We start from the raw sequence: 17,838 nt of genomic DNA on the forward strand, positions 1-17,838 counted from the left end.
TAAATGTACTAGTCTTGGGAGTATAAAACGTGAATTATTTATTTGAAAAAAATTACATTTAGTTGAAACCTCATATAGTGGTTATTTTCTTAAATGACCACCTCTGATAATGGCACATTTGTCAGGACAATAATTAAATAACAGGACTTAAAAATCATTCATAGTTTTGTCAGGCTACAGGAAACTGGCATTATCTTGAATTGTGGAGTTGATTGTTTTTGGAACGTTTTGCTGTATAATCAATTGACTTCGGTGTAGTAATTTTTACGTGGGTATGAATTTTGCAGAAGTAATTGAAAGTTTTTACGAGACATTTAAAACCAAAGCTTTTCAGATCATGAGTCTTATAAGGGCACTGTTATAGCATTGCTTTCAAATATAGTTAGAGTAATATTTAAACATTATTTTCGGAATCACTTCCACAGGGAATCCGGTTGTTCTCTGCGGATGAAAACTCATATAAATAAATCTTATGTACAGCCTTATACAAATGCAGTTAAAATTACTATTATTACAACTAAGCGAATATAGCCACATTTGTTTACAAAAAGTTATTATTGCTAAATACTGCACTATATCAATTTCATTTAGCATTGTAATTTCAGAAAATGCTCAGCATGAGGTATTTTTATATTATATAATCTACTGTCAAAAACAATAGCTACCTTTTCAGTACTTTAAATTTTACTACTGAGAATTTTTATGGTTCAAAATAATATTTCTATACATTATTTCAAGTATTCTTTCTATAATAGAAATCTAAATAACTTGCACCTAAAACACTGACTCAAATTTATTCCAATAATGCATCGCTTTAATTAAATTTATGTTCCCTTGAGATGATATATGAAAAACCTTGTGTAATAATAAATTATTAATATATATAGGTAAATAGTATTTTTATATATTTTTTCGGATAAAGTGCAGAATCGCCCACTTATTTATTTGGCACTTTGTACAAAAGTAAAAGGAATTGGATTTTTGTCAATTTTCTTTTGACTTTTAAAGTGAAAATAGGTCGATGTGTACATGAATAAAGTCAAAGGAGTGCACAATGGCATTTTTGTGCAATTCTGAGATGTTTTTTTAAGTGAAAATAGGTCGATGTGTACATGGATACCGAGTATGTGCAATTCTTAAAAACACGCCAAGCAGTGGGCGATTCTACACTTTCCCCATTTTCTATAGGAATTTAGTTTCATTAAATTAGTTATTTAGTATAATTATGTGTATATGAGTATATTCATACTTATTCACATAGATGGAATTTTTACAGTACGAAAGTTTATCTTTTTTACATCAAGAACTACATATACTATAAATACCCATTATGTTATAGATTTTATTTACATAAAATAGATTTTATTTATATAAAATCTGTGGAAGATTATATAGCACTAAAAGTGAGATACGGAATAAAACATTATACGCTATGAGATATTTTCTTAATTCCCGAACTGCGCGTTGAGAATTGGTATTTGTTGAAACTTGTAAATTTTTTAAAATTCATTTTGTTACAATATAATTTATTGTATTTTGGGTACTATTAAGTTTATTATATGTTATCTTCATGTTTCATTTATCTTTTGAGAGATACAGGTAACATTCAAAGTATTGTAATAAGGGGTCGGCACAGTGTTTGTATATTATTATTTCTTCACTACATTATATTCTTGGATTCATCCTTTCTTCCACGCAAAACATCTATGTGTATGCATGTCATAATAAGCTGCAGGGTGTTACTATCATTGGTAAGCGAGCTTTAAGGGGATAGCAAGTATGCTAAATTTGAACTCTATGTTAAGTTTCTAATTTGCAAGTCCCGTATCCTTTTTGCTTGCTTGTTAATAATGTTTCTCTTCCTGAAAATTTGGGTTTCTTCTAGTTTTGTTTTTTAATTTGGTTTAGTGCATTGTAGGTAACTTAAAATTTAAGCAGATGCTAGAAAGTACCATCCTTTGGCAATACATTTCTCATTAGGTATCAAATTGTTAAACAAGCTGATGTGATTAAATACAATTGTTTAATTTCCCAATTAAAGAACTGAAATACAAATATATGCAGTGAGGTACAGTACTATATGTATATATTTATAATGAAATCAATAATATATATACAGTCAAAGTAATGATCCGCAACCATCAAATGAAATGATATTATATATATATGTAATAGATATAAGCAGCTGAATCCGTAATGAACAGCAAGAATTTTGATGGCTTAGAGATGTTGAAACTCCAATCCACAATGAATAAGAAATTTGGCAGTCGAGGTAGATTTAATTCAACTTTTCTTTCAGCAAATATGTTGCAGCCACAAACAAGTTGGCACATTATTTATGCCTATTCCAAAAATTAACATTTTTGATAAATGTGTAGTAAGAAACAAGGAGCAGACAGACTGCAATCCAGCTAATACAAAGCATAAAAAGCAAATGCGTTACATTAAGGGTGAAATCTTAATTCAGACCGAGTTAATTTTGGTTCTCGATGCATTTTTACTCGTCTTTGATAGTTAATACTGCTGTAAAATTACTATTGGCTGTTTGAGTTTTAGTTTCTTTTACAACATCAAATTATGTAAGAGTCATATGACATGAATTAATCTCCAAATGTTGCAGTACAGAAAGATTACTGTTTTTAGAATAGAGAAGGAAAATTAATTTTACGCTGCTAATTTAATCTTTTGCATATTCCTTATTTTTCTTACATATATATATGTACATATATCATTCGATGGTTGTGAATCATGACTTTGGTTATTATCTTTCTATTCATTTTATTTTCAGAATTATATAAAGGTAGTTTAAAATTTTGTAAAGAGAATTTATACAAATATTTTGTAATATGTTTATAGATATTGACATGCATTAAGAAGGACGGGCTCGTAGGCCTCTAGATATTTTAAAATTTTTATTTATTCGCATTGAGTTTTATTTAAAATTACTTTACATGCTTTCTCTGCAATTTAGTTCTGTACATTTCATCAGTGCTAATTATGTACTTCTGCTGGTTTATGTTTTTATGGAAATTTGATTTACAGTTCTATTTTTGTGTATTGTTTTTTATAGGGATTCTGTATATGGATACCCTCTTCTATGTACGATTCTATGTATGGATACTCCACTATGGTATAATGCTGTTGGTTCTGTTTATGGGTTTTGTGCAGTGATTTTTCCAAGAGGTACCTTTATTGGTCTGTGGATTTTTGTGTAGTGGTTTTTACAGGATTTGGCGTATGGGTGCCTGTATAGGTACATGCTTTTGTTTACTGGTTTTTAAAAGGCATAGACCTACGGAATATCCATTTTTTTAATGGAAATTTGGCCAATGGATGGATATGCATTTAAAGTTTTGATTTTTGGCTATGGGTTTTTACTGGGATTTTGTTTATAGTGCCTACAGTTCTACAGAGATTTGGCCTACTCGGAACCGTACAGTCGTACGGGTTTCTGTTTACAGGTTTTTTACGGGTATTTCACCTACAGGTACCTATACAGCCGTGCAGGTTTCTTTCTATGGGTTTTTATGGGTATTCAGCCTATGGGTACCCGTACAAACGTACAGGTTTCTTTTTATGGGTTTTTACGGGTATTTGGCCTACGGGTACCCGTACAACCGTACGGGTTTCTTTCTATGGGTTTTTACGGGGATTTGGCCTACGGGTACCCGTACAACCGTACGGGTTTCTTTCTATGGGTTTTTACGGGGATTTGGCCTACGGGTACCCGTACAGTTGTATGGGTTTCTGTCTGTGGGTTTTTACGGGGATTTGGCCTACGGGTACCCACAGAGCTGTACGGGTACCCGTAGGCCAATTCCCCGTAAAAAAATTTTATGGGTTTCTACGGGGCATTTTTAGCAGGGATGCGCTCGCGAAAATTAAAGCCTTGCAAAAATAAGGGCCTTTACAGTATTTGTGGTTTTTATGTAGTTATTTTATAGGTCCGGTAAAAAGGGCAATCCCAATTTACTTTCACCTATAAAATTCTGTTTAAGAGCTGTTAATTAAAAATTAATTCATTAGAATTAAAATGCACTACATTATCTTTTATCATAACAAAGAAACATGGGAAAATTGCCACCTAGCTAATTTACACAAGCTTATTCTTTAGGTGAATACAGTAATAGATTCTTGCAGTGATATCATACTTTACACAATTCATAAATGATGGTTAAGTCAGGATAAAAATAACTGGCTAACTTAATATAAATAATGATACAACTTTTTCAAATTTACAATGCATAGTATCATTTGTACCAAAAATAATACATATTTCAGGCAAAAATAAAACAACTAATAAATGCATTTAGAGTTTAATTCAATTGTTCAGTACTTTGATTTGCATCATTTAAATAGTATCTGCTTTCTCACAGCCATGAATGAAAATGTTTTATATAACAAAATTTATAATTACATAAAAATAAATTTTCCAGGAGGTCAGCATCATTTTGGAAATAAACAGAATACAGTCAGTTTGTGTTACCCCCCCCCTGAAAAAAAGTTGAATATAGGATATTTTATTTATAAGAAAGAAATTTAAATTAAATGCTGCAACAAAATTAATTTACCAAGGTTCTGAGGATGCCCATTATCTGAAATCCTTCTCAAACCAATTTTGCTAATGTAAAGTAAATGTAGATGTGTATTCATGACAAGTTTATAAGAAAAAAATCTTTATTTTAAAGTACAATCTACACAATGAAAATACATAAACAATATAGACCACTTAAAGTTCCAAGAAATGCCAAGAAATCCTATTAATATAAATACATAATGTGCTATTAACTAAAAATAAATATACTAACTAGTTACATGTTCAGCAGCCCATAGACTTCCTGCAGTTTCCAAAACCCAAGCTTCTTTACTGTCTGCTATTAAGAAACTGTTATGGTATGTAAAGTCAGGACTAGAATCAGAACAGGGACCTCCTTGACCATGTTCTTCCAGAAGACTGCTGATAATATCAACAGCTTCTTTAGCACTACTAGAACGTTCTAAACCTAACCTAGACAAGCAAGGGAAAGGGTAAAATTAAAATTCAGTCACTACAGAAAGCTTTTATAAAATTAATTTTCAACATAAAATGACATTTTCTATGTAATGCATTTATTAAAGTGGATCTGCTATTAGTTTACATATATTAATTGAAAATTAAAAAAATAATATGGATAGGATAAATAATATCTGCTATTAAAAAAGTCGTTAAAACATGCTAAACAAGCTGATTTTCTACAACAGTCTCAAATTTTTACATGCAGTCCTGAATTTTTTTAAAGGAATCTAATACATAAATGTATTTTAGATTTCCTTAAGCTGGCAAGACTTGTCTTAGTTTATCAACTATTTTTACAATTTGAAAATAAATATTGCATACATTCGTGAATACTTTTTTTTACTGGCACTAATTAAATATTAATATAAATCATACACTGAAGTGATTCTATATCTAAGCAACAAAATCTTCTGAAAACGTATATGATCTTAAAATATGATAACTGAATAGAAAATAGCTGGTGCTATATATATTCTCTTTCAAATTTAGAAAAAATATAATATATTTGAAACTACTACATGTGATATACAATATACTTCAATTTCTCTGTTATACATACACATATATGATCTTTTCCCCAGTTATTTCAGTTTCTTGCATATATTATTTTTGTCACATGTATGTACACTGAGAAACAAAACTAACTGAAATAGACATATGAGTTTAGTTTACTGGATAAAAATTTTACCTAACAAGATCCATGCCAAGGAGCTTTTCTTCAGCATCACCGGGACCATTTAATTTTGTCCATACAGCTTCATTACCAATACAAACTCCAGCATCATTGGCTCCCATTTCTGCACCCCACATCCAAGCTGGTTTACTCAAAATTACAGCATGAGTGTGCTCTGCTTGATCCACAGCAATATAAGTGCACTAAAGAAATTATTAATAGCATAAAAAAATACAGCCAATCTTGAGTGGACCTACAGAAGTACTTTTCTGCATCAGTACAAAAAAGGCGTATATAATTTAGATAATGCATAGAGAGCATTTAAATACACTCAAGAATATTATGATCAAGTTTAAACTATAACTATACATATTTCTGTTCATCATATCATAATCTTTCCCATAAAATTAATCCTGCTTAACAAATTTTCTGTTCAGAAGAATTTGAAAGTAGTACAGCAAAAAGGATGTAAAATGTAATAGTATTTTGGATACTTCCAGATAATCTGCATTCCAACTGAAAAACCACAAAAAAGTATTGATGATGCAACATGTTGCCAAAAAGTTTTTATAAAGTACTCGTATATACATAGCACTCCTATGCTTGAGTACATATAGATTTGTTAGCACTTATGAAACTCAACAGTCATTTTTTTTAATTTTTATTATTTCCTCTGCACTGCATGCATTTTCTTTCCTTACAATGAATATTAATGGAACAGTGGATTTTATTTTCATTACATTGAAGTTGCAACTGTTTTTAGGTGATCATGATTCTGTCCGATGCATAATACTGAGGCTGCATGTGATGTGTATTATTCGTACAATGCTCTGATTTTCTTGGTGAAAAAACATTGCTGGGTAGATTGGGAGGACAACGGAGCAAAAAAAATGCTGCAGGATTTTATCAAAAAAGGTAAAAACATGTTATATTTAATAATAATAATAATAATAAAAAAAAGATGGAACTGGATCCTTCAGTGAAACAGATGTAAAAATACCTAAACAAATGTTCTCTTAAGTTGGTAACAAATTTGAGAATGCTCTCTGAAGTCCACAGTGTGTTTGTGACTTTTCGGTGAGGATGCAGATAATCAAAAAGTATCATGTTTGGTAACAAAAACCTTATGCTCTATATCTAAATAATGCTGTATTAACTCTATATCTCACAGTTAAATGCTGCTGTAAAATCACTACTTTACATTTGTCTTTCAGTTTACAATGGCTCCCAAAAGTATTTGTGCACTTATGATTTTCATTGAAATATGGCTCTATCTATTAATTAAAAGTAAACTTTCTGAATGAGATTTTAATAATAAGATCTATACTCTATTCATAACAAAATTACACAAAATATTTTTTAGGTGTAACTGCATTGTGATACATTAGTTTGCAAATTTTATATCATTTTTTAAAACATGTTCAAGTTTATGGAAAACCTGCATATTTGCACTCAAAATTATAATTTAGTTCTACTGAAATTTTGGTAAAAATTGCATTCACATTTAAGCAGAAGAGAATACATTATATTCAACTCATTAACAGATGAATTTTTCAAAATTATTTTAATGGGATAATTGTAATTTCATAGAAAATGCATTTGATACAAGATGTTATGGAGTATGCTGAAGAAAAAGAACTTCATTTAATTCATTAAAAACGTACATTTATTTTATCAAAACTACTGAAGTACAAACCTGCACTTTTGAACCAGCAGGATGATTTTCTGCAGGAAAATAAACTACCTCTTGCACTTCTCCTTTTGGTCTATCAGAATTCTTCCCAAAAACAACACAGTTAAGAGCTGTGCCAGGGGGCAAAACAACAAAAGTATCACATGACTGAGGATCTGTACTGGCAAATTTTGAAATTTCCTTCGGCATCCTTAATTCTGCAATGAATATGATGAATTACTTATTTGATAAATAAAACGGCATGAGATAAAAATATTATAAACATGCATTATATTCTTATTATGATATATTAATAACATGAAATTTGTGGTTATAGGAAACTACTGTACTAAAGAAGCTCTGCCTTTAAAATCTAAAGTACACATTAACCATTACATCAAAAAAATATAAAACAAATTTGGAAAATTTAGAAAATTAAAAAAATATATTCACATGTACTTATTTATTTTAATTTAATTTCAGTAAATATTAATGTTTACTGAATTATGTGTATATTAATGCAAGTAAATCATATTAAATCATTAATATTTAACGTAATTATGTAAATATTAATGTAAGTAAATCATATTCATTTTTCTAAGTGAAATCTAAGATATGTAAAGTTTCTGAATGTTTATAAGAATAATCATAATGTACTGCTGTATTAAAAAATTATTTAAACACAATGAAACATAAAACAATCCTGAATAATATTTAGATATTTTCTGATACTATATTAATAAAAATTATTAATCAAATAACATAAATCTCTATTTATATATTTAAACGATCTATTAAAAAACGAGGGAGAGAAAATAATCCAAACTATTTATTTATAAATCACGAAGCATGAAAATTTTTTAAAGCTGGGCTGCAACTATCAGTTCCCGAAGCAAAAAAAAAAACCCACAGACTTGTGCTTCCGTCATCGCATAGTTTCAAAAACGTTCTTATGACGTCAATTAGGGGCTCGACATGAACAGGCTTTGAAGATCATATAAATGGATGGTAGCCAAAAACGCGAGTGAAGAATACAGAACCCGACGAATAAAGGTTCGCAGCAAGAAAAAACAGCAGGCGTCGCCAATATCTAATGTGAGAAAATAAATCCATTTGTCCGTTTACTTAAATTTTTAACAAGAGTTAGATTTCGCGGTATTAGCACATTTCGACATAAAGCCCAGTGCTAAACCCAAGTATTAGATTTAAAACGAATTAAGATTACTTATATGTAACAATATAGATTTCGTAATAAACCACAAAGACAATGTCAAATGACAATGCAGATTATCTTATAAGATTACGCAAGCTTTAAACTGTTGATTTTTGCTTTACACACATGCAAGGACAGTCCTGGTGCGGTTGCAAAGGGCGGCAAAATTTTTAGAATCTAGAGAAGTACACAGCTGCAAAATTTTAAGGATACATACCCGAAGGCAAAATTTCTAGAATCTAGGGGGAAAACTGCGCAGTAGTACTTAGGGGCGCCAAAATTCTTAGAATTTAAGGAGCCACTAGGCAGCAGATTTTACGTTTAGTTTATCACACTAGGGGTTTAGCAAATCACACTAGGGCTATCTAGCTAAGGGGAAAGATGCCTTCGTGGAGGATTTTCTAAGGGAAACTGGCTCGTATACACGTTATACATGGGGAAAACCACGAAAACACCCATGCAGCCAGCCCGTTCGCCTGAATTCGAACCCAGTTCGCAACAACCAGTGTTCGTCGATTTTTACGACTCGGCCACTGGCGCCCGGCAGATTTTAGGAATCTCAGAAATTGCACTGGACGGCAAATTGCCACACGCCAGCCCTGCATACAAGACTTCAAAAACAGTTTAAAAAGCTAAATAAATACAAATAAAAAGACAGCTTTGATTTAATTATTTAATGCGTTTACAAAATGCGTTTTTTACAAGCAAGCTTGAGCTTTCATATATCAAGAATTAAAAAGCAAAACGAGAAATAACATATATATCAAGAAAAGCGAATAACTCAAACAAAAAATTCTAAACTGCCATACTTAGTACTGGTATATTACTTATGGCAAGTACTGGTATATTACTTGCCATAAGTAATATACCAGTACGCAAATTTGCCTTAGATTATTTATATATTAGTCGTTCCGTCAATCGTCAAAACACTAAACAAAATTTTTATTATTCTTCCAAAATTTGTTACAGTCTATCAACACAATTCTACCACTTGATACAAAATATATACCCATCAGTGGCGTAGCTAGGGTGGGGCAAGGGGGGACATCTGTCCCCGGGCGCAGCATCCAAAGGGCGAAAAATTCATGCTACAAAATTATTTAATGAAACGTTTTCTACTTTTGGCACACAGAAAGGGGCGCAAATTCTTCAGTTGTCCCCGGGCGCTGGAAACTCTAGCTACGCCCCTGATACCCATTTACCTTTCCATATGAGGTATAGTTCCAGCTTGAAAAACTTGAGCTGAATTCTCCATTTTGATACCAGCATTCACGAAACGGCATTTTGCGTCGAATCCTTATAACAGCCAGTATCACTTTTCAGATTGCTCCCACCAACTATTATCGCTCTGTATTATATTTGAAGAAATTAAATAACGAAGAATCTCCATGAATGTATGCATATTTCTTCGAATGTTAAAACAACGGTACAGCCGTCAAATTTTGAATAAGGTAGTCCTCCACTCGAGCATGGGCAGCTGAAAGCCCAAATTTTAAATTTCGAATTTCTTTTATTATATATTTCATATTTTATAAAACTTTAATGAGTTTTTTAATAACAAATTCAACGATTTCAAAGCATGCAATGGCAATGCAGTACAGAATGAAATATTTTTATCGCCAGCGCGCGATACTGTCTATCGGAAATTCTAAAGATACGCTGTTTTTAAATTCTATTTTATGATTTTATCGTTTGATCGAATTTTATATGGCGTAAGCGCTAAGAACGTGATATTTAATTAATAAAGTAAACACACAAAACGTTAATAATTTTTTTTTTCAAAGCCATTTCAGTAACAAAACTGAATATTGATATGATGAACTGAGAAAAGACTGAAAAAAGGTAGAAAAGTATATGCCGACATTTAATGCTGCATCGCAAATTCTAAACGTATACTGCTATGCTGCTTTTAAAATTTTTGTAATTTTGCTGTTGAGTTGTGTATGGTGGAAGTCCGAAGGAAATAATACTTAATAATAAAGCTAAAAAGACCGAAAGAAAAAAGGTTAGTAGGAGCGAATGCAGCAGCAGAGTAGTAGACTGCGAGCTCAGCGAGAGCGTAAAAACCTTACCAAACCCTTTTGGGCGACAGACAAAATCTGAAACCTTTCAGACTTTTTAATGTTTACGTTAAACTTCTTTCTTTGTTTGCTATTATGTTGCGAAAAGCTATTTTAATGTCACAATAATCCACTTCTTTTTAGATGAATCTCTCCATTTCAGATCATCTAGAACAGCTGTTTTGAGTTAACGTTTTTGGGCTACCGTTAAAACTGAAATCTTTAAGATTTTATTAAAAACACTTTTTTTTAAAATTAGTATTTACTTCTTTAAACTGATTTGTGCAACAACAAAATTATATTAAAAGAAGCAAAATTACCGGCATCTGAACATAAGTGATATTCACAATGCCTAAGAACAAATTTCATGGATATGTTTTCCACAAGGTGATAAATATTGTAACTATTGACGTACCATGGTAAGCAGCAATGGATTACCATTAAGGGAACAAGATTTTTCGCAAGTTTTTCGTTATACGTCAACAAACATGAAAGAATCGTTGCATTAATAAACTATAATAAAAATTTAAAAGCTGCACCTAAACATGCATATATTTTACGGTGATATCAAGCACATTTTCCTTGCCATATATGATCAAACTTTCGCATCTTAAGTTTTGGACTATGGCAATAATCTTTTATTTTTAATCAAAATTGTAAATTATTCTTAATAATTATTTCATAGACATAGTTAAACTTTTAGATGTCCAATCGAACACTTTCATTTACTCGATGATCTCGAGTATCGAGTAATGATGATGTCTAGCACTCAAATGAAATCGAGTAAATGAAATTCAGTGGCGTAGCTAGGGTGGGGCAAGGCGGGACATCTGTCCCCGGGCGCAGCATTCAGGGGGCGCCAAATTGATGTTACGAAGTTTTAGAATGAAAATTTTCCGTTCTTGGCACAGAGAAAGGGGCGCAAAATCTTCAGTTGTCACCGGGCACTGAAAACCCTAGCTACGCCTTTGATGAAATTTAACGCTTTAAACGTATTCATTTTAGAAGCAGTTAAACACTATGTATATAAAGAATGACCAAGTCGATCTCGATCGACCTGCCGACCGCAAAGCGATTTTTAGTTGATCAAAGTCGGCAGAAGACGAAAGCACGGAAAAGCAACTTAATGTCGTGACTCATAGAAACAAACGGTCATGGTTAATATATTAAGTATCATAGTGGTAACCCTGTATTAGTGTTTCTAGAAAAAGTTTCATTTTTTTTAACACTGTTGCTGTTAAAAAAAGGTACATACTTTCATGTATACTATTTTTACATTTTAATACCAATAACATTAGTAATAAAGTAAAAATATGGAAGGCAACGTTTTCATGAAGAATACGAACTTGATTACTCTTTTACATTTATGAGTGATAAATGTTGTTGCTTAATATACGGTGTATCTGGAGCTGGTACTGAAAAAGGCAATTTAAAGAGGCATTATTTACATTTACATAAATAGCAAACATATTTATTCACAAAATTGTGATACGTGTATAAGTAAAATTAAGAAAGAATTTGACAAAATGTTTTTAAAACCTCATGCTGCATCAAGTGCAATGAGTATTGCATCTTTCAAAGTAAGCCTTATTTTAATTTAAAAAATGTAAAAAAGAAACTTTTTGAAAATGTCATATTCACATTTTAACGATTTTAAGGACAATACTGAAATTATTACTGCAATTTAAGATTTTCATTTGTCTCAAAATATTGTGATGCAGTAGATTTAGAAACTGACTGAAAAATATAAGAAAAAAATTATGATATTAACAGATGTTCTTGTTTCCCCTTCAGTTTGATGAATCGAAAGATAAAAGTGACATAGCACAACTGCGTTTTTATTCACATGGTTTCTCAAGATTATATATCTAAAGGAGAATTGTTGGGTGTGGTTTCTTTAAAAGAAAGGATTAGAGAATGTAGATACTATGTTCAACATTTTTTAAAACTTTCTCATTAATTTGAAACTGCCATTTTTTTTTTAAATTAAGTTTCTCAATAACAAAGATGACGCACGAGCAATGATAGGCCGCATAAATGGATTCATAACTGTATGACAAAATGATAAGAGCTACAACTGCATAATTCATCTACACGTTTTAGTCATAAAAGATTTAACACGAAAGAAATACTGGACACAGCGTACAAAATTGTTAATTTCATTCGAAGAAGATTCCTCACACGGCATCTGTTTTAATCGTAATTTGATAAAGGGATAGCTATAATTATTATGACACAGTGATATAAGATGGCTAAATAAAAATAAGTTTCTGCAATAATTTCGTAATTTATTAGCTGTGTTTAAAAAATCTGTTTCGAACTGCAAGATCAAGAACTTGCACATTTAAATGATAAAACTTTGCGCAGTAATTTAGCGTTTCGTACACATTTTACATTGAAATTAAGCGACTTAAATTTAGAATTGCAAGGAAAAAAAACAGGATCTGAAATGATCAGCAGCATTAATGCACACAAAACAAAATTTATTATTCTAATAGAAGATTTTCAACAAACCAATTTGAATAATTTTCAAATATATCTGATCGCTTACGAAAACATAAATTTATTACACTGAAATATACGTTGCAGAAATTTTAAATGTGACTGGAAACTTCAATGAAGAGGTCAGATTTCATGATTTTGGAAATGTTAGTTGTTGTGCAGAATCTGTCTTTTCCTTTCAAAAAGGTTTTAAATGCGAAACATACCGCCAAGAAACATTCTGACATGTTTAATATTGAAAAGATGAAAGAAACGAAATTATAACTCTAGAAATTTATCTAACCTTATAAGCAAGGAAATTTGAGGAATGTTTTCAGAATTATGTTAGTCGAGAAAAGTACTTCAATACCACCAAAGGTACCGATTATATTTACTCTTGTTTTAGATCTACATACTTGTAAGATTTAGTCTTCTTTCTAACATACAATGTAGCTAGATCTCCTTGAAAGTCTGTGTTGCGACTTCTCGCAAGGACTAGAAGCTGAAGCAACAGGGTACGAGTGCAAAAGACCCTTTTATCGAAAACAGTTATTTTTACAGACGGGACGAACTTATGAAGCAACAGGGTAAGAGCGCAAAAGACCCTTTTATCGAAAACAGTTATTTTTACAGACGGGACAAACTTACGCACTTAACTGTCACCAAACGTAACGAACTAAATTTAAAGAAAAATAGACCAAGACTACACAGTTTTACAAACTGGCAAGGAAACGCGAGGGAAATCAGAAAGGGCAGAGAAGGCTAACAAATTAAAATGACTATTAGTAAAAATAATAGAAATATTACATACATATGTAATATATAAATAGATCCTTCTTTTAGGCTTCTTCATATTTAAAGTTCACTAGGAATAAACATCCCTTCATCGTTATCTCTGATTAAACAACAAAATATAAAGGCTTGGGTAGAGACATGTAGATGCAGTCTTCTCATTGATGATAAAAGATAATAACATACAATTGAATCTATATCTATTTAAAGGATAAATATTATTAACAGTAAAATAGCATGTTAATTTATACCTCCTCCCCACTGCCACTTATTGATATATAAGACGCAAGTCTGAATGTGTTGATTATCAAGATTTTAATAAGTTGATCGCGACGTATTTTTAAGAAAATAGTCGTTCATATATACATATATATATATATATATATATATGAACGACTATGAATAACTATATATATATACAAAAGTTGACCACCTCCGATACATAAGACATGAACATTTTAACATCCTAATAAAATCCAGTCATAAGAGTTTTGAAAAACATTCCCATCTCGTCAATAAACGGGTTACAAAACTTTAAGTTGTACTCAAATAGTACATCTAGAGAATAAAAATCCAGAATTTTCTCGGTGTTAAGTCTGAATTCAAGTTTTGCTGAATGGACGTAAGACAGGCTTTGGAAGACAGTTGCCTTAATAATGACAGAAGAAATAATGACAGAAGCAGTCATAATATATAGCAGAATGAAAAACTGACAAAATGGACGCTAATTTGATTGAAAAATTGCATATAATTATAGCACCAAGCAGTTTGTACAAAATCTCAGTGAATATGCTTCAACGAATGCGGCTGCTTATTTTCAGCTCTAAGCGACTTAGTTTCACTTAGAGCTCACAGGCTATTTTTCAGAAATGTACTGATGATATAAATAACTCACGGTAAATAAGCTCCCCCCCCTCCAAGAGCCCAACATAATACATTTGTTTTGACTTCATTTGGTAATTAAAAGAAGAGGTCAAGAATAGCACAAGTGTCACGAACAGAATTAAAGAAAATATGACACAGAACAACGCAAACGGAGTTATTTTTTTTTTTCTGAGGTAATCCTCATTAGCAAGAAATAGCTTGCTAAAATGAAATTCTATTACTTACAAAAAGAAGCTTTACTTTTGCTACAGCCTGCATCCGTAGAAAATAAATGCCAATGATGATAGTGACATAGATAATGTAACCCAGAATAACTTGTTTTGTGAGCACTATATTTAAAACAGAAGTCGTTCATGGAACAGAAATAACCAGAAATCGTTCTACGAGAAAGAAGGAGAGAGACAAATCCGAAACCACAATCCCAAGTGAAAAAATACCATAAAAATTCTAATTTATATGATTAAACACTTGTAAATGTATGCATTATATCATCATTTACATTTAATTGCATTAAGGTCTTATTTAAATAACTTGGAATTATTGCAGAATTTCAGTGTCTCTATCACTCTACGGCAGAAGACATTGTTATAAATTAATTCACTTAAGCAGTATTGCTATTTTCATCGCTATTCTGCGTACTGTGAACTGCAAGTTGTAAAATCAAATGGAATTTTTAATAATTACACGCACACATTAAAATTCTAAGCATATCAAGTACAATCTGGTGCAAGTTAAACAATCACTTCCTATTCATGGATTTCAATTTTCTGACACTACAGATTAATAAAATTTAAACGTTGGAATTTCTTGATTTAATCACTTTAGGCTCTGAAAATTTTAATTAGAGCAAAACAGAATATTGTGGCATTCATAATGCAAGCCCAGCTGTAAGTGAGGAATCTTGAACAGCCTTCAGATGGCATTTCAATAAAACGAGAAAGATGGCAGTTGTGATGGTCTGAATTACTCAACGTTTTCTCTGATGGATGATAAAGCAGCTCGCGCCCAACAGCAGATGGCTGTTCTTCGCTGAATGACAATGTAGCTGTTATCAGAAGATCAGTTATCAGTTACACAATAGAAAAAAAAAAAAAAAGGCAGAAAGTTTTTAGATTTTACATTACGCCCAAAGAGACTTTTTTTAAGCTTTTGTGTGTTACCTTTATTTATTAAATGTCATGTTGTTTGTACTTAAATCACAAAATTCAATTCAACAGCAATATCTCAAAATAATTTTAAAATGAGCATAACTCTAGAATTTCCGATACATAGTCTCGCGCGCTGGAGATAAAAATGTTTTTTTTTTTTTTTTTTCCCCGTGTACAGTTTTGCCACTGCTCACTTTGAACTCGTTGAGTTTGTTAATCAAAAATTCATTGAAGTGTTACAAAATATGAAATCGACAATAAAACAAATTTCAAATTCCAGATGGCCATATTCGGTTGGCGATTATGTTATTAAAAATTGGATGGCTTTAGGTACCTTTTTTTATCACAATGTGAGAAACATACATACATTTATTTAATTTCTTTAAATATAACACAAGACGATAATATTTGGTGGCAACAATATGAAAAGTGAACCGACATTTAAAGTTTTCAACGCAAAATGCAAAAACGAAATTAATAGACCTTCTGGGCTAACGCCCTATGGAGGGGGGGGGGGGGGGAAAGAGGACCTAGGATAATTTTTATCTTAATTCGATTAGTTTAAACTGAATTTATTCATTAATATGGGCATTTATATCTTTTTATTCTGTTGGATTATTCTTACATTAATTAATTAATTATTACCTAAATTAAAATCAACGACGAAGCATGCACAGAAAATAACATGTAAGATATGTTTATATGGTTGATATACACTGAAATCCGTCATCAAGGTACAAACATAATTTTGCATAATTCATTTTTTAATAATTTTGCTGAAATAGGACCATATAATTATTTCTAAAATTTTGTAGAGACATTAGGTATATTTTTTGAAACGGGAAAGATGAAAAATAGCAACCACCTTCGCCGGGAATCGAACCACGGACCTCTGGAATACCGGCCCAGTGTGCAGAACCACTATACCACGAAGGCAAGCTAGGAAGGCGGGAAAAATACCTTTACTACCCCTTTTAAAGCGCAAGTGGGGTCTTTATGGAACCCAATCGCCAAATCCTGGGTGTGGCAAATCCTCATCCAACACTCTTTTAGTTCGGGCGCCGCTGTAGAGACATTAGGTATATTTTTTGAAGCTAGCAACCTCCTTCGACGGGAATCGAACCACGGACCTCTGGAATACCGGCCCAGTGTGCAGAACCACTACACCACGAAGGAATGTGGTAGAAATACCTTATAATTTAAGAAAGTTAAATATTAATTGGCTTACCAATGTCCATCAGATATTAATATTGACTGCAGTCATAACTTTGCAAATATTAATTGCTTCTTAAACACATTTATTATATGAGCGTCACCATTGACTACTAGCTAGCTGACAATCCACTCGAGATACCAGTCATTGGTAATCACAACTACGGACATTAACATTCAATAAAATTAAAATTTTATCAGACTCTAAGGTATTTTCTCCCTTCTTTCCGCATGCCTTCATGCCGGCGAGGGCACTGCACATTTTTCGCGTCTCCTGCTTCAAAAAAAAACCTAATGACTGTAGTGGCTCCCGAACTAAAAGGTGGCGGACGATAATTCGTCACCACCAAGATTTGGTGACTGGGTCTTGTAACCCTCATTCGTACTTTAAAAGGGGGGAGTGTAAGGTACCTTCTCCCTCCTTTTCGCATGCCTTCGTGGTGTAACTGGAAGCATACTCGACACGTATTCGAGAAGTCCAGAGTTCCGAGTCCCAGAGGGCACTGGCAGCCAGAGGGCACTCCCAGTCGGGAGGGCACTGCACATTTTCACGTCTCCTGCTTCAAAATAACCTGATGACAGTACAAGCATTAAATTCCTTACAACACAGAGTATCAGAAAATCAATACTACAGAAGTAGTTTGGG

The 17,838-nt window shown here is 32.0% G+C and overlaps 1 protein-coding gene across 12 annotated transcripts in view; it reads right to left on the reverse strand.

The window, feature by feature from the left end:
* LOC118197810 (secernin-2-like) overlaps positions 1 to 17,838 on the reverse strand; it is a 184,228-nt gene that overhangs the window by 24,997 nt on the left and 141,393 nt on the right. For all 12 annotated transcript variants that reach the window (XM_085816813.1, XM_085816818.1, XM_085816816.1 and 9 more), the window contains 3 exons: positions 7,426 to 7,619; positions 5,745 to 5,932; positions 4,809 to 5,008 (listed from right to left, as the gene is read on the reverse strand). In XM_085816813.1, the coding sequence (XP_085672939.1) occupies positions 4,809 to 5,008; positions 5,745 to 5,932; positions 7,426 to 7,611 (574 nt within the window). In that variant the 5' untranslated portion in view covers positions 7,612 to 7,619. The remainder of the gene's footprint in view (positions 1 to 4,808; positions 5,009 to 5,744; positions 5,933 to 7,425; positions 7,620 to 17,838) is intronic.

The sequence above is a fragment of the Stegodyphus dumicola genome, chromosome 5 (assembly GCF_044657685.1).
Source record: "Stegodyphus dumicola isolate Sdum_Otavi_A_Nest chromosome 5, ASM4465768v1".
Lineage (NCBI taxonomy): Eukaryota > Metazoa > Arthropoda > Arachnida > Araneae > Eresidae > Stegodyphus > Stegodyphus dumicola.